Source organism: Panthera onca, chromosome A2 (genome assembly GCF_046562875.1).
Source record: "Panthera onca isolate mPanOnc1 chromosome A2, mPanOnc1 haplotype 2, whole genome shotgun sequence".
NCBI lineage: Eukaryota > Metazoa > Chordata > Mammalia > Carnivora > Felidae > Panthera > Panthera onca.
The window spans coordinates 23,255,892-23,279,364 of NC_138340.1; the positions used below are offsets into that span (position 1 = coordinate 23,255,892).

The 23,473-nt window shown below is 45.4% G+C and overlaps 1 protein-coding gene across 1 annotated transcript in view; it reads left to right on the forward strand.

The window, feature by feature from the left end:
* CACNA2D3 (calcium voltage-gated channel auxiliary subunit alpha2delta 3) overlaps positions 1–23,473 on the forward strand; it is an 860,086-nt gene that overhangs the window by 675,506 nt on the left and 161,107 nt on the right. The window contains exons 18-25 of the mRNA XM_078442942.2: positions 817–900; positions 9,129–9,200; positions 9,458–9,519; positions 10,881–10,948; positions 15,154–15,199; positions 15,358–15,455; positions 17,551–17,644; positions 20,610–20,705. Coding sequence (XP_078299068.1) covers positions 817–900; positions 9,129–9,200; positions 9,458–9,519; positions 10,881–10,948; positions 15,154–15,199; positions 15,358–15,455; positions 17,551–17,644; positions 20,610–20,705 — 620 coding nt within the window. The remainder of the gene's footprint in view (positions 1–816; positions 901–9,128; positions 9,201–9,457; positions 9,520–10,880; positions 10,949–15,153; positions 15,200–15,357; positions 15,456–17,550; positions 17,645–20,609; positions 20,706–23,473) is intronic.

Below are 23,473 nucleotides of genomic sequence, written 5' to 3' on the forward strand. Positions count from 1 at the left end.
AACATCCCAACAACCAGCATTAAAGGCCCTGAGGCACAGGACCATCCACACACAGGAACATCCAGTTGGTAAAATGGTAGGCTTGCAGGGTGACTAACACCAGTGATCTAGGGAGAAAAAATGAAAACCACTTCCCCAGTTATTAATGCACTCATCAGCTTTTTCAGAAAAATGCCCTAATGGCCGTTAAATCTGACAGGGATTCCCAGTACCCACATCTACTCCAGGTAAAGGAGCTGCGCTTAGCTCAGTACTGCTATAGACAGCATGATAGGAAGTAGAAGGTTCTGTGTGTCTACAAAATGGTACCAGGATGTTGAGCCCAACTGTGGAGATCAGTACTTTTGTTTCCTAGCCAAGGAATTAGGGGGTAGCTTTGGGACAGGAGGTAGGGGTGGGAGAACTATAAAACAAAGGGTTATGACTAGATGTTTGGTAAACTGTCTACAAAGCCCTTTCCTATGTCATGAAGGGGTGGTCTTTAAAACTTAGGAGTAGAGAAGGATCTCCCCCATTCCACACACATACCATCCAGGCAGAGGGGAAATTTTGCTTGGTTTCTGGCGTGTTTGGAGCCAATGAGTCCAGTAGGTAAATTCATATCAAGTAGAGTTGACTTGTTATTCCCCAGCTCAGAGCGACTGGCCTCGGCTTCCCTGCTATTAAAACCCCTAGGACTGTGCCCTGCCGGGCTTCTCATCAATATCTCTCTACTCATGGTTCCTGTCAGAGAAACGGGGCTTGGGGAGATAAAGGCTGCCCTGGCTGCTGATCTCATGGAAATATTTTGTTTTCTTTTCCTTTTCTCCCTGCCAGTACGAGGAAGGAAAAAAGCGAAGGAAACCTAACTACAGTAGCGTTGACCTCTCGGAGGTAGAGTGGGAAGACCGGGATGATGTGGTAAGTGACTGATGAGGAGGGAGCTCCACTGTACCCACTTCTGTACCTGGAGGCCATCCTAGGAGGTGGCCACTGCAGGGACATGGAGACAGTGGGCCCTTTTGATGGCATTTGGGGTTTATAACTCTCCTGCTGGTTGGAAAAATTGCAGATAGGCCTGCTTTGTGCATTTGGCCAAAACCAGCTCCTGTCTGGTCCCCTCTGCTGTGGATTAATCCAGACCCTTCCTCAGTGCCGTTTGTGGGGTGTTGCTGCCTTCAGGGGAGCCTGGCCAGACAGCAGAAGGCTCTAACCACCACAAAGTCAGGGCCACAGTGCACTTGTAGGGACACCATGGGCCAGCCCTTTTTTTTTAAAGAGCAGCCCAGGGCTTAGCAGGCCCACCTCCCATTTGCACGGCTGGCAGTGCATTTCCTGGGCAGTCTCAGCCTTCCCCATCCTGGCCACACTGCCAACAGCACACACGCTTCTTTCCCGCGCGGATTCAGCCTTCGGCACTGTATCAAAAGCTTTCCTTATGCCCAAGACTTAACCCCGTCTGTCTTCTTGTTACTTCCTCAATAAATCAGATTTGTTCGACATGGCTGCCTTTGCATGAATGTAGGCAGACTGTCCTTAATTAAATTGTCACTTCCCATGAGTTCCTGCCTTGATCCTTGTTCTTTCCTTTCTCTGTGGTATCTCCGTGCAGGGCCATGGTTCTCTGCCCTCACCCTCCCTGATTTGTCCAGGGTTCTTTCTGCAGTTTCACCATTGAGACACAAATGTTTCTGTCCCTCAGTCTGTCCTATTTCCCAAAGGGTTGTTGAGGGGAACCACCTGGACTCCCCAGCTGGGTTCCCGGGCCTTTCAGAAACATGGCCAGCATCACTGTTCTCTGGCTGTCATTTTTCTTCTCTTCAAGTCCTCTACTCCCTGGACATCTCAGCTAGCATAAATCTTGGATTCTCTTCCTTGCCTATAAATTGCAAGAGGTGTATCTGTTTTAGAAATTTAGCCAATTTCCTTCTTCATCTGTACTAAGACTCTTTAAACTCAAGTTAAAACAAAATAATGGCTGATTGGTTAAAAGCTACTTCCTAACCTGCCCTCTTTTCCCAGGGGCTGGTGGCCTGATGTCAAGTCAGCTCAATGACCTGGTACGGTTTACATCTCCTTGTTCTTTTAAACGTGGTCATTGGGGTCTTTACATTGTACTGCGCCTGATGCCCATGCCCTTCCTTTTCAACCTGCTCTTCCCAAGAAGCAGGCTAGCGCAGTTGTGAGGGGCACCCCTCCAGGCATTAGCCTACCTAGGTTCAGATCCCACGTTAGTTATTTGCTGGCTATTGGTCCCAAGCCTGCAATTATCCTCTCCGTGCCTCAATTTTGTTGTTTTGTTGTTTTTTCCCAGTAAAATGAGTATGATGATAATAGTACCTACATCAGTTGTGAATCTTAAATGTGTAAATATGCCAAGTGATGAAAAGGTATTTATACCACTGTGCAGACATGGTGAGGCCCATGAGTGGTGGCTATTCTTCATACCATTCTCATCATCATTAATCCTCAGGGAACCTTCTCGTTAATGAAGGTCCCGTGGACTTACAGCTGCTAAATTGTCTCGTGAGTGTCTGAAGGGTGCATTCCATTGTTTTCCTTCCTCTTCCATCTTTACTTTATCAGTTGCTTTATTTTGACCTCCCTGGACCTTTTTGTTTCCTTTCCCAGAAGGCTGGAACCTTGTTGTCAACATGCTTCTCCATCAATTTCCTCTCATCCATTTTGATTAACGTGGGAGGCAAACTGGAGTATGCTTGCTCTTACTTCAGAGTCCTCCCATCCAGGGAGCAGGTCCTCTGCTCCTAAGCACAGAGCTGATGATGCTCTCACTTCTCCTTTGCGTGGAAGCGATTTATTACTTGGCTCACTTTATCCATCACCTATGCTCCAGTTAATTTTCAATGAGCTAATATCTCCTCTTATTAATAGTGGTTTCCCTGCCCTATCATCTTTTTCCCAGATTCCCAGACTCCTGAGCGTGTTCTTCACCTCCATCTGACTCATAGGACTGGGCGGGGTGGGGGGGTCCACCTTCAGAATTCCCACATCTCCTACACGTTCAGTGTTCTTACTCTGCTCACAGTGGTCTCTCGTTGTCTCCTGGTTCGGGTCCCTTGCCTCGTCTCTTTGAGGAACATGGCATACTCAAAGTGTCAATTCCTTCATCACCAGCATGTCTGGGGAAACCCAGGTCACCATTTGTCTCCTAGAGATTTGCACTTCATTGATTGGAGAATGCTGGAACCCATACAAAGCATCTTTGTGAAGTCTACACAGGATCCACCCTGACCATATGTCCACCACTGGGGTTTGCGTGTGAGTAGCAGAGGGCAGGCTTTTGGTCAAGATCTGGGAAAGCACCTTGCAAGCAGGGCCAACTGAGGAAGAAGCAGCTTGAGTCTGCCCAGCTGCAGAGAACATCTTGGAAGGTGCATCCTACTTCTCTTGGCAGCTCGGCTCTTGTTGAATAAAATAACGGTATTTATAACATAGACCCTGTGTCCTTCCAAAAAAAGATGTGAGGTCACATAAACTATTAAAACACGTGCAAAATAGACTGGCTAAATTTAAAATTTTTTAAAGAGAAAGAAATTAGAAACCATTTAGAGGAGGATGAGCAGAACCGTTGGCCCAGGCTCCAGGTGACTTAGGCATCACATCAACAACACAGTGAGTAGAACAGACCTTCAGGGACCCGTGAGCCAAGAAGCGAGGCTGAGCCATCCATAGCCCAGCCTGAATCCCTGGTGTTGATCACCTCTGGGAAGGAAAAAATAGCTTTTAAAATGGCATTTATTCTTTGGTTATGAATTCCCAGAGAAGGTTGAAAGAAGTGAGGATATTTTTCTTACTTCTGTTACCTGTTAGTCATTCCCAAACTCTCCACAGAGAACATTATTATTCCTATAAAGAGGAAAAAAACTAATATAAATAATAGTAACTGACATATATTTGAATTCTTCCTGCAAGCCAGCTCTCCTATAAGTGCTATATGTGGATGACCTGGTTTATTCTACACAATGGTCCTTTGAAGTAGGTGTTATTGCTATCCTCATTTTGCAGGTGAGGAAACTGAGACAGAGAACTGATTGGTCCACGGGCTCACAGTATGGATTCCATCCCAGGAAGTCTGGCCCCAAAGCTCTTGACCACATTGGTATGCCTTAGAGAGAGCCTTTGCGTCCAAGAGTCCTTGAAGACTGTACCAGTGCCTCAGTATTCTCATAGTATCCTCCCCTGAGTGGTGCAGCAAAGATGGGGGTCCTTGCACCCAGATGCTAAACAAAAGCTTGCCATGGGGTGTTGTTGCAATTACCAGCCTGTCAGATCCTGCCTCTGGTCCAACTGACATCCTTTTGTTGCAATGTGAGCCTTGTCTACAGTCCTGCAATCAACTCATGTTTCTCCTTACCTAGGATGATTCTGGAGGAAATGTCCTTTGTGTCTTCTTTCTAAAGCCCCATAAACCTCTTCTCCCGGGGTAAATTTCTGAGAACTGTGCCCATTTAGGTTGTTCTTTTTTATACCTACTCCAGTGTCTCTGCAGTTCATGCTTGAGCCCAGGACCCCAAACCAAGCACAGCCCACCTGAAAGAGAGAGAGAGAGAGAGAGAGAGGATTTTGATTTTGTTGTACAGATGCTCTGTGCCCGAGTCTGTTTTCATATTCTGGGTAAATGCTTACTGGAAATGATAGACCTGTTTATCTCCTGCTTCTCCTTTCCCCTTTAATCTGTTGGAGTGGCCCAGATTGCATGTCTTTGGGGGCCTGGATGTGCGTGCCACTTGTGCACCAGGAAAGGTGAGGCTCGTGTTCTGATGTGGATAACAAACCACCATTAGCAGGATAAGGTATCATTATATACTTATGCATAAAACCTAAGGTGATCAACAAATATTTGAGGGAAACTTCCTTTTTTTTAAATATAATTTATTGTCAAACTGGCTTCCATATAATACCCAGTGCTCATCCCAACAAGTGCCCTCCTCAGTGCCCATCACCTACTTTCCCCTCTCCCCCACACCCCGACAACCCTTAGTTTGTGCTCTGTATTTAAGAGTCTCTTATGGTTTGCCTCCCTCCCTTTCCATTTGTAATTTTTGTCCCCCTCCCCCAAAGTCTTCTGTTAAGTTTCTCAAGATCCACATATGAGTGAAAACATACAATATCTGTCCTTCTCTGACTGACTTACTTCACTGGACATAATACCCTCCAGTTCCGTCCACGTTGCTGCAAATGGCCCGATTTCATTCTTTCTTGTTACCAAGTAGTATTCCATTGTATATATAAACCACATCTTCTTTATCCATTCATCAATCAATGGACATTTAGTCTCTTTCCATAATTTGGCTCGTGAAAGTGCTGCTGTAAACATTGGGGTACAAATGCCCCTATGCATCAGCACTCCTGTATCCATCCCTTGGGTAAATTCCTAGTAGCGCTATTGCTGGGTCATAGGGTAGATCTATTTTTAATTTTTTGAGGAACCTCCACACTGTTTTCCAGAGCATCTACATGAGGGAAACTTCCTTAGTGAGCTTTAACACAGGAGGAAGAGCTGTAGGCTCCCAATGGGACCAGAAGCATGACCACTAGCTTGAGCATGGGTGCTTTGAATGGTCAGCAAAGCTGCCTCAGCTTCAGGGTGCAGGCGAGAGAGACAGACTCACTGGGGGCTCTGGGAAACACATGTGACCTGGATAACGCAGGGGCCAGGGGAAGGAGGATGGCTCTCATCGACCGGGGAGCCTGATCACCATCACCAGAAAACTATTTTCAGCTCGGAGAGGTTTGACCTTTATTTTATCAGCTACACTATGATGAAAGCTGCTTTCATGTCCACTGCATTATCACACTTGCATCAGATAGGAAAAAAGAAAGGTATATCATTGATGCTTTAATTTGCTCTTCTTTGACACCATTAAGTGGAACATCTGCACGGGTGATTTTTTTTAATGACTACATAATATGCTAACATATGGGCACACCCAGACTTGTTGGGGAACTTTCCTCCACCAGGCCATGTTCATTCCTCCAGTTGCTCATCGCTTTCGTCCAGGTAGTGGCAAATTCAAGGGCTATTTGGACAGCTCTGAGCAGCACCGTCGATCACGCCCTTCCTGGCCTGGTTGGGGTATATAGCTTCCTTACCGCCCCACCACTCTGGTCTCTGCTCCGCGTATGCCTCTGCCATCCTGTCTTGTACGCCAGCTGTACTTACTGTAGTATGTGCGGGGTCAAACCTCCGTCTCCTCAGATGGAAAAGTGACATTTCTAGACCGTTTCAGTCTTACAGTGCTGTTCCCATCACTCAGTCCGTTGAAAAAGTACAAAACCCCCTTTCCTCTTGTGGCAACAAGGACAGAAACCACCTTCCTGTCAGCCCTAGTTCACAGTACCAAATGGGAGAGCCTACTGGAAAATTAAAACCTCAGACTGGTGGGGCACCTGAATGGCTTGGTTAGTTAAGCATCTGACTCTTGATTTCAGCTCAGGTCATGATCATGATCTCACTATTTGTGGGATCAAGCCCCACTGTCATCAGAGAGCCCATTTGGGATTCTCTCTCTCCTTCTCTCGGCCCTTCCCTGACTCACGTGCGCTCTCTCTATCTCTCTCTAAATAATAATCTTTTAAAAAGCCACCTCAGACATTTCATGGTCAAGTTTAAATTAAAACTTTTCTTTGATTTAAAAAAAAAATCCAGAAATAACATACATTATTTTTATATTCATGCTCTACAGTTATATATGAATGCTTTACATTTGTCCAAATGCTTTCTCTCCTGATTTGAGAAACAAAAATAATGACATGGGTTTAAGGGGCAGAGAGCCTGTATGACCGTAGACAAGTTTTTTCATTTTGTGCCTCAGTTTCCCCACCTATAAAACAGGGATAATAATTGTGCCTTATTTTGAGGGTTTTAAAACCTGTACCTGACACATAGTAAGAGCTTAGTAGACAAGTAAGTATTGTCTGGGCTTTATAAGACTGATCAACACCGTTATGCAGCACCTGATGGGATCCTGGGGTCTGGGAGGCCTCACTTAGAACACTTTTGATGGGATGAATGAAAGAGGAGTAAACGTAGCCACAGAGAGGTCACAGAACAGTGGTCTGTGTCACCAGTAAGACTTGAGTCTTGATATCCTGGGTTATTTCTTTTTACCATGGGCTGACCCTTTTTCATTCTGGGCTGACCTGCAGGTTGTAAAGAGCCACGATTTTAACACAGGAACTGGGGAGGGGGGCGTGGTGCAGGGGGGGTTCCCATAATCCGTTATTTGTTCATGAGCAGCACTTCCAAGCAATGAAACCTATTAAGAGACATCAGAGTGCATCACAGAGTAAGGTGTATTTCTTATGTGGCTCACAGTCAAAGTTGGAAAGACGTCGGTTTGGAGCATGGGCATCTGTGGTCAAGCAAACTCAAGCTTGAATTCTGATTCCTTAAGCTATTGACCGGGGTCTGACATCAAAGGGAAGGGGGAGGATGGTAATGACAGTGATTGGAGGTGATGACGGTAGACAACAAACATGTGCTTGGTGCTTAGGGTGGACGAGGCTATCTTCTAAATATCAATGCATCTACTTCCCATGACAACTCCGTGAGTTGGGTGCTGTCGTTAGTTCCATTTTGCAGGAAAGGAAACTGAGACACAGAGAGGGTAAGCGAGTTGTCCAAGATCGTAAGCTCTGGAGTCCACTTCCTAACTATAGTGCTATTCTGCGTACAAGTAGGTGTTCAATAAGTGTAATCTGTTTTTGTTAAAATTGAAGAAAAGAAAAAGACCAGACTAATCATCCAACCATTTGCCTCCAGAGAGTATCAGTGACCTTGGCCTTGGAGCCGCCTGGGGATGATGCTGATTGTTCAGTGCTACTGGGGGTTGGGGGCGGGGTGGTAGGGACTCATGGAGAAGCTTACCTAATCTCCGACTTGCCTGGGGAATGTGAGAGGGGAGGGTCCCAAATGGCTTTAGGCAGGCACCAGAAAGAGGAAAAATGAAAACCATGTTAAAGATAAATCGAGCCGTTCTTAAAAGTTAGAAAGTAGACTTAATTAGGACCAGCTCTCCCCATCCAAAACCACAAAAGTTAAAATGGGAAAATATTTCCAGAAATGCCCATTATGTGTTGTTAAAAAATATCTAGAGTAAAATATATGTTTTATTTTATACATGCCTCCAGCTAAAAATTATGCTTTTGACTCTCTCTCACAGAAGACGGGAATGTGAACCCAAATCTAGACAGCCCCGAATCAAATTTAGGTTGCTTGCAAACATTACAGTTTTCTATCGGCCAGATCTTAGTCAAGCTCCTCAGAGGAGAGAAGAGGGGAAAGAATTAAAAAAAAACAAACAAACAAAAAAAAAAAAACAAAACAAAACAAGCACAAGGTCAGGAAAGAGTCTCTCCTGACAGGCTGTGGCATGTTAGCATCTGCTCCTGTTCCATTAAATGGCATACCCTTCGTCTCCCATTGGTGCCCATGTCTTTCATCACTGTGTCTGCTGTCCTTCTGTGAACCCACAGAAGGGCCACACATAATTAGAAGAGGTCAGCCAGGGGCGGGAGGAGAGCATGAGGCTCACTGTCCCTAGATGGGACCTCCAGAACTCAGCTACCGGGTTGCCCTGTCACTGCCCGTGAACCGTAAGCGAGACCATTAACTGGCTCAGATTTCTCCGAGAGCATTTGAAGATGCTTCATGCCATAGAAAGCGAATCGCTGTCTTCCAAATGGTTGGCTTAAAAAAATACCATGTAGGAAAATATCTTTAACTTGATTATGTTTTGAAAAACGATTTCTTCATGACAAACTAATACCCTTTTTGAAAACACAACTTGTCCCCAGAGACATTCTTGCCCTCATGAGTGTTTTCGCGGTCATTGGGGCTCCATTCTCTGACTCTCAGGCGTCGTCCACATAGCCCAGGCTTTTTCATCGGGGCTGCCTCGAGGTTTACACGAGCACCCCAAACTGAAGTCGAAAGTCATTTGACGCTGTTAGCCTCTCTCCCCTGGTATAGCGGCTGTTGGATGTGTACTCTGGAGAAGCCTTGTTCTAGAGCACGGGTGCTTGGCATGCACCACCAAATGTGCTCCCGAGCTGCAGGATGCAAGATGCCCAGAGGGCATGCAACCTAGGAAAGGACTAATACCAGCTTCCTTCTGTCGTTTCAGTTAAGAAACGCCATGGTGAACCGAAAGACTGGGAAGTTCTCTATGGAGGTGAAGAAGACAGTGGACAAAGGGGTACATTTTTCTCAAACATTCTAGCCGCTTTACTTTAAAACAAACCACTGTGAAAAATTAGCTTTGAAAGCTCTATCTGGAATAAATATCTTTCGCTGAGATCATTTTTCTCTTGTCTTTACTTATCTCAAACAAGATTCATGTAGTACTGTTAACGTGATCATAGCGTGTCCATTTATTTTTATTTATTTCTGAAAACGTCACCTAGCAGACTAACCATGTTTTCTTCTCTCTACGACTTTTTTTTTTCAATCTAGAAACGGGTTTTGGTGATGACAAATGACTACTATTATACAGACATCAAGGGTACCCCTTTCAGGTAGAGCTGACCATAATACATGGACATTCCATCAGATCCATCACTTGTGTTTGTACAAAACCTGCTGACGCTCTCAGAGCTCGTCATCTGAAGATAACCAAACACCCTGCCGAAAGGCTGGAAAGAGTGAGGAAGGGGCTTTTCCCAGGCTGCTTTTGTTTCTGTTTTCCAGAAGGGGGAAGATGGTTCAGGCTCACCTAGGAAGACTCACTCAATTTGTCATGGCTTTGCATCTCATTATCGAGCAAATAAGCTTTGGGGGTTCCAACTAAGGGTGGAGAGACCAGTTCAGAGGGTTACCAGGTTCCTTAACCATCTATCTAACTTGCTGCCCAGTGAGTCCCATTTCACCTTTTATTTCCATGATCAAAAAACAGGCCTTCAAACTAGGAAATAGCATATCCATCCTTACGTGTTGTGCTTCCATTTTAATTTCTCTGAAGTGTACTTCTGTGCTTGTCTACCTTTGAATCCTGTTATTTCTCTGTAACAGTCCTGAAAAATGGCTTTGCCCCATTGCCTGCTTTCAGACATGCATGTGGCATTCTATAGTCTCCTGCTCCTGTGACCTTACTGCTGTAACACTTTTGTAGGAAGTTATTTCAGTGGGGCTGCTTCACATTCCCAAGCTGGTGCCTCCCAGAGCTAAGGAGAGAAAGAATGTACTGACTATAGATTAACCTGAAAAATAAACGATGGCATCGCTGTCATAGACTGCCAGGGATCCCGAGTTTAATTGCAGTTGGAAGCAGAGCAGTCGAGGGAACACGGGACCGCTAAGTGGGTTTGCCAAATGAAGAGACTGTGTTTTCAAAATAGATTCTCTTACTTTAGAAAGGAGCTTAAATCAAGCTCGTGAGAGTGGGAAAAATCTATTAGACCAGGGAGAGGGTTGGGCACAGATGCCCACAATGCAATAATGTGGCCACATGCTAGTGGTAGTGGAAATTTTTATGTTCACCCTTGGAAGGTTCCCTAGTCCTAAGCTCTAGGGTCTGGAAAGACCCATCTGTGGCTGAATGTAGGGCAGGAGTATGTAAGGTAGTGGTGAGGACCAGGGCGTATGGCTCTCTCGAGGGCATCCGAGAGAAGGGCTAGCAGTTTGCCACGCCTCTTTCAAGATGCACAAGAGCAGCCAATGGCTGCTGGCACTTCCAATCAGAAATTGCTTTGAAGCGGCTGATTGAACCTAAGAAAAACGAACACCAACTATAATCAGTGGGGTTTTGAAAGTAAACTGTTGGAAAAATTGTTTACAGAACATGAAGTGGAAATGTGAAAATGGAAAATAAAAAGTTAACCCACAAGTCTATTCCAGTCAATGCCATGGATTTCAAGGTCTGCTTTGTTTCTCTGCACAGCTTAGGTGTGGCGCTCTCCAGAGGCCATGGGAAATATTTCTTCCGAGGGAATGTAACCATTGAAGAAGGTAAGATGATGCTTTGACCCGTTTTATCTTTTAGGATGGGGGAAAGGCCCCAGACCCAGCCATTGGGTTCACAAAAGATCTTGCTCATCTGTTCAACCCTCTCTCCAATCCCTGGGCATTTGACTCAACTGATTGCTCACTTGACGTGAGCTTGCTTTCTGAATGGTGGGAATCCCCCCACTAGGGGTGGCTTTCTTTATGGTTTCATTTGTTTATATTCTGCTTTAATCCACAAACCTGTTGAGCCAACTCATAGGATCATCCACCAACTATCTTCTTCTCATGCATAAAAAATCACGACCAGGAAAAATACAAAGTAGTGTAAAAATTCAAGCCCAGGAGGAATAAAATGAAAACAACGGTATGCAAGCCTTAGTCTTCTACAGTTGAGCCACAGATTTCATTTGTGCTTCAAGGCAGCCCAGGTCCAAGGGGGAAAATATGATCATTTAAATGATATAGCTAGGTCAGAAAGAATAAGGAGCACCTTTAGATTCCCAGGTCCTCTTGTCTTCATAAAGCATAGGCGTACTCAAACTCCCAATGAACGGTAGCAGTTGTTACAGCCCTTGAAACTTTTAAACCACTGCCACACCCGTACTGTCCTTTACAACAACCCAGTAGCTCAGAGAAGTTGCCTTCCCCAGTATCACCAGTTCACAGGGAGGGGTGAGGCTGAGCTCTGAAAGTCTCCACTCCCCAAGTGGCCCTGAGTAAGTCACTCACCCAATCTGGGTGTTAGATTTTCCATCTCCACAGAGAAGGAGCAGGACCAGACCAGTGCTCTTTCTGGGTGTCCCCAGAAAGTATGGCGAAGAGCAGGAAGGTTGATTACAAGCCAGTTCTAATTGGTTCGAGCTGCTTACAAGTGCATGTGGTGAACTTCCAGAAGCTGGACGACCCTGGGGCTCTCTCCAATGATGTAGTGGAGAGTGAAGAGATTGGCGATCCCGAGATGCCAAGTTCCATAGCCAGCCTCTGGTCTACTGCCAACTAGCATGCATTGTTTTACAGGTGTGAGTCTTTGTCTCACAAGTCATTGTGAGATCTTAAGGACTCGAAAGAATATTGAAAGCTTTCGTTGTGCCCATTTCAGAGCTAATCAATCATATGGCCTCTTTTCCCAGAGACACATAAGACAGAGCAGACAACTTTGTTACTTGGGCAAGATACTTAAAAGGATGTGTTCTCAGAAATTGCTTTTTTTTAACTTCTAGAATTTTCTGGTTGTATGAGCCATGTGTGGCTTTGTGGATATCACTGTCCATGAAGCCAGAAAATACATGTCTAAACTATCTGAGGTGAAGCTGAGGGAACAGCTCATGGTCAGAACAATAGAGAGAGAGATTATTAATGGGTTATTTGCATCTCATGTGTCCATTTCCTCAGCCAATCCTCAGTACATGGGCCTACCTCTTTCTCTGTCTCTCTGTCTCTCTGTCTCTCTCTGTCTCTCTCTCTCTCTCTCTCTCTCTCTCTCTCTCACACACACACACACACACACACACAGTTGTTTTGCATTGTCTTTTGGGTCATTTCTTTAGCCATCACCTCTCCCTGTATGTTCCACAGCTGTGAGGCTGAGAGGTCATAGAATTTCAGAGCTAACTGTAATCACCATGCAAGAAATTAGTTTGAACCCAAGCAAGGGGGAGACTATCTGGTTATCCACACAAATGAGGTCAGATCTTGCTTTCTTTGTTGGTTCTCTATAAATAAGAGGGCTTGCAATCCTGCCAACTTGGAGTACCCAAGCCTGAGAAAGCTACTTCCACTTGGGCCAAGTAGTAGAGGGTCCTGATCATAAGGGCCATGGCACAATTATTGTTCTGCTCTGTTCTTGGAGAAGGTAGGAGTTTCTTGGGGATGGCAACCACACTTCTGTGGGATCTTCCATAAGAAATGCTGCCCCATAGAATGTGGGAATTTTCAACATGCTTTCCCATTGTCATATGTTACAAAGGTGGTCAACAGGTAGACATTGTTCAAAATGTAAGGAGTTGCTACTGAGGCTGAAGGTATGGGTTATAGTTCCACTTGCTGAAATTGTTTCTCTTCTGAATCTCCTTGGCATGCATATATATACATATATGCCATTATATACATACACAGAGAAAGAGAACATAGTAGTTGTTCAATAAATTAGAGCTTATGTCATTATTGTCCATGTTGTCAGTCACCAGTAGATGTGGTTGTGTCAGAAGGACCCAAATCAGAGATGAGCAACTTAGAGAACAATTCAGTTTCCTTGGTGGCCTGGGAACTCATAGAGGAAACAATCAGAACAATCTTCCCATCAGAGATTTATCTATAGGTCCTATGAAATAGAGGCAGAGTGGGCTTTGTGGATGAAGGTTGATGAGAACAGAAACTATAAAAATAGAATTGACATCATTAACCCAATATTCCAGGAAGGTGAGAGCCCATCCCAGGGCTGTTGTACTGGTTATTCCTTCTGCCAGAGCACACACTCCATTATCTACAGGCTCGGCCCCTCACCTCCTTCAGGTCGTTGCTTAAAAGTCACTTTCTCAGTGAAGCCTTCCCTGCCTATCCTACTCAAAATTGGAACTCTTTCTCTTTTACTTCTCATCTCTTGGTGCTGCCTATCCTATTCCACTCTCTTTCATAGCCCTTATCGCTAACTGATATGTTATGTCTTTTAATTTTATTCTCTTTCCACCACTAGAAAACAAATACTGTGAGGGCAGTGATTTTGTTTTGTTCACTGGTATAGTCTCAGGGCCTAGAATAGTATCTGGCACAGAGTTGATGCTCAGTACATATATGGAAAGAAGGAAGGAAGGGAGCAGGGGAGGGAGAAAGGGAAGACAGGATGGATAGATGCATGCATGGCTGCATGGATTGTCCTAGGGACTCATCCCTGCCCCACTTAACCCTCTCCTGGAGTCTATGAGGTAGACTCTGTCATATACATCTTCTGACTAATAGAACTCAAAGAGTTGAAGTGACATCCCCAAGGTCATTCAACCAGTTGGTGTTGGAGCCAGGAAATGACACTTTAGTTCTGTCTGATGATATTCTGTCCAATGTATTCCCTACTTCCTGTAAAATCAAGCAGGGTGGGCAATAGTTAGATCTAGTGTTTGGCTATTTACTTCTACATTTGTATTTGAGGAAGAAGCTGGAATCCTGAGTGCAGTAAGATACTGCTGGCCATTTGGGAAACTCTGACATCCTCAAACAGACTATAAGCATCATCTGAGTTCCTGAGGTCATCACTCACAAGTGTGTGTCTGCTGATGAGCCTTCAAAATGAACTCACATGAAGATACAATGAAAGAGTTATTTCACAGAGCTAGAGTGATCTGGAGCATTCTGTAAAAACTCCCCAATTCCCTGCAAGCCCCGGTTGTCCCAGCTACCTTTCTGGACTGATGGCACATTTTTACTTAGGATCCTGTAACAACTAGCAACTTTTGCTGGTCAAAAACAGTTGAGTATTGGGGCACCTGGGTGGCTCAGTCGGTTGAACGTACGATGACTCAGGTCATGATCTCGTGGTTCGTGAGTTCGAGCCTTGTGTCAGGCTCTGTGCTAACAGCTCAGAGCCTGGAGCCTGCTTTGGATTCTGTGTCTCCCTCTCTCTCTGCCCCTCCACCGCTCATTCTGTCTCTCTCTCTCTCTCTCAAAAATAAACATTAAAAAAATAAAAAAAAAAAAAACAGTTGAGTATTGACAATTGCATATCATCCAACCTATCATCTCACCCTCACAACCAACCATCAGTTAGAGACTATTATTATTCCTGTTTTGCACAGGAAGAAACCGTCATTTGGAAAAGTAAAGTAACCTGCTAATGTCACGCACGAGTTAAGTGGTCCAGCCCAGCTCCCTGCTCAGGCCGTGCAGGGCTCCAATGCCAGTGTTTCCACCGTCATACTAAACCTGTCCCCCGGAACTCACTGGTGTGTCATTTATCTTCATGGAGTTCAGGCTTTCCTGGGACACTCAGCCTGGGAAGGCGGCAGTGGTGGTCTAGGGAGATGGAAGTGGGGAGAGAGATCTGCCTGGTTTCCTTTGTCCAGTGTCCCTTTTCATGGGCAGATATCTTTGGCATTGGTGCCTACCCATCACCACTCAATGGCCCTGTCCTCAAGCATTTAGAGCACATGAAAGCTGAGGGGTGTCCGTGCCCCACGCAGGTGATCCTTACTCATTAACTCCTTCTCCTTGATCTCCAGGCCTGCATGACTTAGAGCACCCTGACGTATCCCTGGCAGATGAATGGTAAGAATTAAACCATCCTTCATCAGCATGGATATTTGTTGCCATCTTTGATTTCAAATCCTCTATACTCCCTCCCTACCTCTACTGGTTCAAAGGCAAAGGAAGGCGATGCCACAAATACTCACGTGTTCCTGTTTTGGCCCATGTCATGTTCTCAGGTCCTACTGCAACACTGACCTACACCCGGAGCACCGTCATCTATCTCAGCTAGAAGCCATCAAGCTCTACCTCAAAGGCAAAGAACCTCTGCTCCAATGTGAGTGTGCTGTGTGTGCGTGTCACCAGAGTACACAATGAACCAAAAACCGTACTTCCCCTCAGCTTTCAAGGGAAGCTTTGCTCCAGTAGAGATGATCAGTCAAATGTCTGCTTCCTAGAGAAGCAGGAGGAAGAATGTGGGCCACTGGAAACCATGCAGAAACCCCAGTCTCATTCTAGCCTTTTGCACTGGATTTGCCCCCCTACTGGACCATTTAAGTCAAGCACCTGAGTAAGATGGAAACTACCACTAGGAGGGGACTGTGAATATCTGTTCCCTTATTTTACATGAGAAACAAGGGCAGGAAACAGAACTGGCGGCATCTCAGGGCCTACTCGAGGTCTGCTTCCCTCCAGAGTGGAATCATCACGGACACATGTTGCCTCATGATGTATATGTGCTGTTGCCCCTCCTCTTACCACGGGGCCTCTGAGGGAGCTCAGTGAGTCAGAAATGGCCCGTGGCCAGTGCAGAGGGGGCAGGGAGAGAGCAGCAGGCCTGATGCTCACCAAGTACAAGAGCAGCCCCTGGACTGGGGTCTAAGTTAGTTACAGCGACTAGTTTGGGCGAGGAGAGATTTGCCAGCAGTGAGCACAGCACCTGCCCCTACCCCCAACAGGTAGCACTTGTTCATTGATGTGAACGGTTCTTTACCTATATTATTTCCTAGACTAACCACAGCAGCCCTGTGAGAGCTGGAAGGACGTTTATCTAGCTTCTAAAGTGCATCCTCATGGAATGGATTTACTTTTGGGGACATGCTCTAGTAGAGAAAAGATCAGATGGACATCATATAAGCCTATCTTGTTTCATTTTCTTTGACTTTCTGAAGGACATATTTAAAAAACAAAGGGATAGAGATATGTTTTAAAATTTACATCTACCATCCAGCTTAATCAAATCTTAATATTTTGCCCTATTTCCTTCAGGTGCTTTCTAAGGAATGAAACATTACAGATAATGTTGAAGCCCCTGAGTCCCGTGTGGTCCCGTTTCCCTCCCAGAAAAAGCTACCCTCCTGTATTTGTCACTCCTAGGCAATTATACTATCATATTATCTATATTATTATTACATTATTATATTATACTATTACTATATATAGTAATATATACAGATGTATATATGTGTGCATATATATGTATATACGTATATATAGGTATCCATGAATAGTATGTGCCATTATTTTCATTATTTTATATATTAAAATTTATATGTGGTATATTATATTATCTACGATATAACGTGTGTATTGTTCTGTAACTTGTGTTTCACTCGTTGCATTGTTGAGATTTACTTATGTTGATCATTTACCTGTGATGCATTTGTTTGAATTACTATATGGTATCCCAAGACGTAACTATGTCTCACTATGTCCATTGTCTTTTTGGTGATGAGTTATTTTTAGTTTTTGCTTTTAGAGCAAAGTGCCATTGTCTTGTTGGCCAGCATCAAGGTGAGGACTGGCCGGCTGTAGGTGACAGTTAGCCCCTCTGCAGAGTGATTGGAGGGCCCTGGGATGCCTCTGCTGCACTCATGATATCCCCCTGACTCCTTAGCCTCTTCCACAGAGCCCCAGCAAGATTCCCTCTTTGGATAGGGGCAGGTTTCCTGCTTTAAATTGGAAAAAACAAGCAGTCCTACCAGATGGAAGGTGTCACAAAATAGAGGAGTCCCAGGAGTGTTTAGTTATCACATCCCTCTCTCTTCTTACAAACGACTGGGAGCAGGGCCCTGAAGAACCACAGGTAGAGGACAGAAGTGCGGATGGACCGAGCAAACTTTCTAAGACATGCCGGTCTATGGCATCAACTCCTAGATGGGAAGAGAAAGCAGAAAACCGAAGTGTGACACACCCGAGACTCTCTGTTTACTATCGTTTCATCCAGATGCTCTGGGGGGCCCTGTATTGCGGGCATATCAGCTGTCAGAACTGGCCCATATTTTCAGCCGGTGGGAGGTTGTTAATGCCTAACGCGACACATCACAGGAGAGAGTGGCCTGCAGACACTGCAAATGAGCGCGGCGAGACCTCTCGTGCCCCCGTTTGGGGCCCAGCCACAGCCATCTTCTCAAGGCTGTCCCTCCCAATAGGTGATAAAGAATTGATACAAGAAGTCCTTTTTGATGCCGTGGTGAGCGCTCCCATTGAAGCATATTGGACCAGTCTTGCCCTCAACAAATCTGAGTAAGTGGTTGCACGTGTCCCCCTTTCCTGGCCATTTCCCCACAAGCCGTCCGAAATATGGTTATGGTTTAAAGAACTAGAGTGTTTGGGGAGCTTGGTGTTAAAGTGCTTTAATTTTTCCCAAAGCTCCAAACCACAAGAGCTAGAGCAGATTAGCGGCTCGGGCTTGGGTGGCAAGCTCCCGGGTTTGACATATAATTTGAGCGTTAGCGTTACATGAAATTTGGTGTGCCGGGGTGGGGGGCACTGGCGAGGGAGAGGGAGGCAGAAGGAGCGCTTAGCTTCTTGCCCTGCATGGCCCCCTGTACTTCACAGTCTGGAGAGGACTTGGGATCTGGGCCAGGCCGGGTTATAAGTCGGACGGGGAAGTGAGAGCTCTGTTTCATGAGGGTGTCAGGATATAACCCTGTGGTTTTCTTTCTGTGGCAGAGGACGCAGGGAGAGGGGGCTGGGCAGTGGTAGCTGTTGTCAAAGTCTTCAGCAGCTTATCAATGTTATTATTATTTTACTAATTGAAGTAGGTTATTAAAGATTGAAAATAGAAAGAAAAAGCATTCCTTTTTCCTTATACCTTCATGTCAGACATTATTTAGTTCTCTCTCCTTTTTTGTTCTTCGTTAGCTCCATTCATTCATTTACCTTGCCTTTTGTATACCCTCTTCTCTATCCTATCATTCATTCTGTTCTCATTGTCATTCCTTTATCATTCGTTCATCCATGCATCACCGATTGCATATCTGTTGTGTGCCAGGCGCTGGACTAGGTGTTGGTGAAATGGAGTAACTCAATCAAACACAGTCCTTGCCATCACAGTCCTTGCTACCTGTGGTGTGTAGCATCCCAGATTATTAAGAATTTGATAACTGCTTTGAAAGAAGTGTAAGGACGTGCAGACTGTGACAAGACCTAGAGTGGAGATGAAAGACAGAAGGCCTTTCTGAGCAGAAACTAGTTCAAGGGTTAGGGAGCATTCTAAGGAAAATGGAACAACGTGTGCAAACGTCCTGAGGTACAATAGTATTTGACACATTTGAGGAATTTAAAGAAGGCCAATGGAACTGAAATATAGAAAGTAGGCTCGAAGATGTTGGCAGATGAGGGTGCAGAGGGGCTAGATGGCTCAGGACCTTGGGAGTCAGGTGAAGGATTTCGGCTACTATACTACAAGTGTTGGAAAGCCACCGAACGATTTTAAGAACATTTTAAGATGTTAAGAAGGACATGATCATATTTGCATTTTTAAAGAATATCCTCCTCCTGCTATGTGAAGAATAGTTTAATGGGATAAGAGCAATAAGAAAGGCTTCTACAGCATTCCAAGGGATTTGCCACTCAGACCAAGGCAGTGGCTGTGGCACAGAGAGGAAAGATCCACTTGTGGCATGCTTCAGAACCACCACCACCGCCGCCGCCGAGGATTTGATGGTCCACTGAGTGAAGGGAGGGAGACTGAGCTCTCAAGGGTCATTCTCAGATTTACAACACGAATGCCTGTATAGATAGTGGTACCATTTCCTAGGACAGAAGACAATGAAAGAAGAGTTGGTTTGGAACTGAACGTGTCCATAGTGCTTTTCTAGATGTTTTAAGCTTAAGTCTCCCAAGTAGACAGTTTAATACAGGAGTCTGGAGCCCCAAAGAGAGATCACCATTCTCATTATACTTGGAAGTGTCCTTAGACTGCTTACTAACATGGTTCCTATTCCCTAGGAGGTTGGGAAAGAGTCAAAACCTTTCCAGTGATTGCTTTCTCTGGTGGATGTGGAAATGTTTCTTTTAAGCTCTCATGAAACTCAAAATCCCGTGCAAAGATTCCTGGTTCACTCCTAACACATGCTAAAGATTTCCAAAATGGTAGCTTTGCTTTGTAGTCCACATCTGTAACTGATTGGGCAGCCTGGCTTTCCAATTTGGGTAGGCTGCAAGCAGAAACAAATGCATAGTGTTGGTTTTTATTCACCCCTTAAAACTTAAAGGTAGTACCAGCCACTTTGACTACCATCAAAGATCAAGTAACCAAATTATCTTATATTGAAGATGACATGGATAGTGCTTCGCATCAAATGGCTACTAGCATTGAGGGAAGGGAAGCAAACTCAAGAAACAGTATTCTCTTCATACTTTTATCACAGAATTAAATTACGTATCTGTGGAGAAAGACCACTCGCTTTTTGTGAAAGAGGTAGGCATTGCGAAAATCCTTAGCACGCTCAAACGTATACAATATTTGCCTTGAAAGTTGAAAAAAAATTCCTTCAGTGGATTTTAAAATAAGTTTCCTTTGCCAAGGCCATTCTTAGGGGTCCTATGTGTGGTATCCTGCAGGGATTTAAAGAAGCCATTTCTTTAATCATCTCTGGGGATGGTGGTAAGAAGAAGGCCTGTGCTCTGGCAGAAGTTACAAGTCAGTGACTTCAAACAGCATAGAATTCAGGTCCTAGACATTTCCAGGCTGCAGGTCACTGCAGACTTGACCCAGTGGCCCAGCTGGTACTTTCACTGATGGCAGATTCCACTAATGGTTTCAGGACCAAGAATGGACTTGGTAGATTAATGCAAAGTTCCCTGTGATGATTTTCTTCCTCTCCATAAAGCCGTTCCCATTCCTGTCTGCTCTTCTGACTTTGCACTCAGAACCCTGAGATAAAGATGTACCTATTTAGTGTGGGGGTGCATTTGTTCATGGTGCTTTGGAGTTCTCAGAACTCAATGGAGTTCTTAGTTTTTCTTGCGAGAATTACCAAAAATGCTTTTGTAAGGGGTGAGTTTGCATTCCGTGCTTGGTGCGGGTGTGCATACGTGTGTGTGTGTGTGTGTGTGTGTGTGTTTCTATAATTTCTTTTAAAATTTCAGGTTTTATGAAAAACTGCTTTTTCATAAAGCAGTCCATGAGTCTTAAAATGTAAAAGCCATTCTCTCCTTACTGTCTGGACGCAACCTCCTGTTGTCTGCTGCTGTGTTTCAGGAACTCTGACAAGGGCGTGGAGGTTGCCTTCCTCGGCACTCGTACGGGCCTCTCGAGGATCAACCTGTTTGTTGGGGCTGAGCAGCTCACCAATCAGTAAGTAGGAAGGCTCCCCTGCAGGGGCCCAGGGAGCTCCTGAAATGGGAAATTCAAGGGATGCTTAAGCTTCTCGGTTCTACCAGCAGTAGAAACAAAATTCAGGCCACCCCAAGCATGCTGACATGGTTCCTCTCTGTTCTACCGCGGAGGCCCCGGCGTGTGTGCTCGCCTGCCTGTTGGCCTTTCCACAACCCTTTCTTCTTCATGCTTGCTGGCTTCCGCCCACTGTCCTGGAGTCCTCTCCCGCGCTGGTGAGTCACCGCAGAATCTGGCGACCCAGGGGTTGCTGGGGGAGCGGCCAGAAGGAGGACTCCTGATGGATGGCTCCAGGGCATTCAGCTGCTCCGCAGCTCTGCGGAGGGATTCCTGCCTGTCCAAGAATCAGGGTTTCAAGTCTGTTGTTTATTTGTTTGTGTGCGCTTTAATAAACCTCGGTGCCTCTGCACTGTGCCTAAGGGCCTGCAGAGCCCCACACCCAGGAGTGGGCAGTCCAGTGGGACACGGGTTGGACAGTGTTTCCTTGTGTTGCCAAACAGACCCAGATGGACAATGGGGAGAGCGTCCAGTACCCAGATGTCCTTGAAATCACTGCGCAGCCTCTGTATCTTCAGAGAGCAACAGGGTCTTAACTCTTCAAATTGGTGTTGAACCAGAGCTAGTGTGGGCCTGGGAAGTCCTTTCTGGCCCGATTACTGTTTCTCAGTTTGTTTGTTTGCTTGCTTGTTTTTTTCTCTGAAGTAAGAGGCATTATTAGGCGAGGGACAAATGGAGTCCGAGATTCAGACAGTTTGCCAAGTGCGTGTGAGGAGGGTTCAGACGTTACTGTGGGCCCTCAGACACCCTGATGTATGGATACCTGGGGGTGAATGACAAGGCCACAGGCTGGCAAACCCACAGAGGCAACCCCACAGAGACCTGAGGAGGGGACACTCCTGTCCCAGCAAGCCCCGGTCAGCAGCGTTCTTGCCTCTTAGGTGAGGCCCTGTCCCAATCATATGATCTTATAACACCAAGTCTGGTAAGTGGGAAATCAATAGATTTTTAGATGGTTCATGAACTGGCCCATTTGAGGACTCTTTCTCAGCATCTCAAATTTGTCATTTAGGAAGTTGACTACAGTTGTGACTTGATTGTTCCAAGCCCTCTTCAGCCCTTTAGCCCTGCTCAATTGTCTTTCCGGAGGGCAAGTTCCTAGAAGGACTAGAAATTACAAGATACACATCACCTTCTCCTTCTGGAACCTAGAGAGAGGCAGAAGGAGATGTAGGCACTGACTTTCTCCTGCTCAAGAGGAAGGCTGTTGTTTGTATTGAGATAAAACAGACAAACCAGAAGAACAATCACAACAACAAGACAATGCACCTTGCTAGTCTGTCCTGTAGGTCACGCTCAGGATTGCTGGGATGAGGGTCTGGCCCATCCCACTGGTTGCCTTTGCTCTGTGTCCCTGGAAAGTGGCAGTGATGATCTCCCTGGGTTCTTGTGAGGATCAAAAAAATTGTGGATGTAAAACCAGTTTGAGAAGCTAAAAATATCTGCAAGTAAGGGTTAGCTCTGCTCCCTGTGACACAACTGTGACCCAGAGTGAGTAGACACTGGCTATCTGGATGATTCTTCGGTCTTCAAGAAACTCATGCCATTGACTCATATAGAACTCAGAACCTTGAGTTCTATTTTTTTAAATGTTTTTTATTTATTTTTGAGAGAGAAAGCGTGTGGGGGAGGGGCAGAGAGAGAGAGAGAGAGAGAGAGAGACAGACAGAGGATCCAAAGCAGGCTCTGTGCTGACAGCAGAGAGCCTGATGAACCTGTGAGATCATGACCTAAGCCAAAGTCAGACACTTAACTGATAAAGCCACCTAGGCACTCCAAAAGTTCCATTGTCTTAGGGTCTTGTACCTGCCTACCCTGTCCAAGAAGACGGCATTTGTTAAGGTCCAACTGTCCAGATATACTCTTGGATAGGGCTAGAAAGCTTTTCGAATTTGTTTTTAAATAAGGCATACAGAGAAAAGTGCCAAGCTGTGGGGAGAGTGCTAGAGAATATAAAGTCCCTGCCGCAGAACTAACTGGTACTAGCATCAGCCTGCTACACTGAGGTGCCACCTCCTGTCACCACCATCTGCTTTGGAAGCACGTGGATTCTAGTCCAAGGGCTCTGTCCCTGCCTCTGCACCCGTTAATGTCAGCAGTGAATCTTGTGCATTCCGTGTGGCCTCTTGGAACACCTGTAGCACACAAAGGCAGTGTAAGCGATGACTGCTTCACAGCTTCCATGTGACCCACAGAGAACAAAAGAAGCTCCCGAGATTTAAAAATCCCATATACTTGATGGAGCCATTTTCAGTTTACATACTGTATACATAACTCTGATAGAATCGCAGTGAGTATAAGTTTATAGATGAGTAAATGGGGTTCAGAGATTCAGTGATTGACCCAAGTAATTCACCCAAGGTCATTCGTCTGCGCCTAAAACCTAGACTGGTCTCACACAACACCACAACAGCCCCTAGTATCTACAGGTAGGCTTTCATCTTACCTAGAAAGATCTATCTTCCTGAAGAACATTTTCAGAGATTCTGTAGAACCAACTCTCTCCTTCTACTTCCTTCTGAATCACCACTTGGTAGTTATCAGGGACCTACAGGGTTTCCTGGCAACCAGACCCTCTCATGTGAACACCAAAGCCAATGGAGATCATGCCCTGCAGGCTCCTGCTCGCTGCCCTGGTGCCAGCGTGGTCTGGTCCTGGGCAGCAGCCCCTG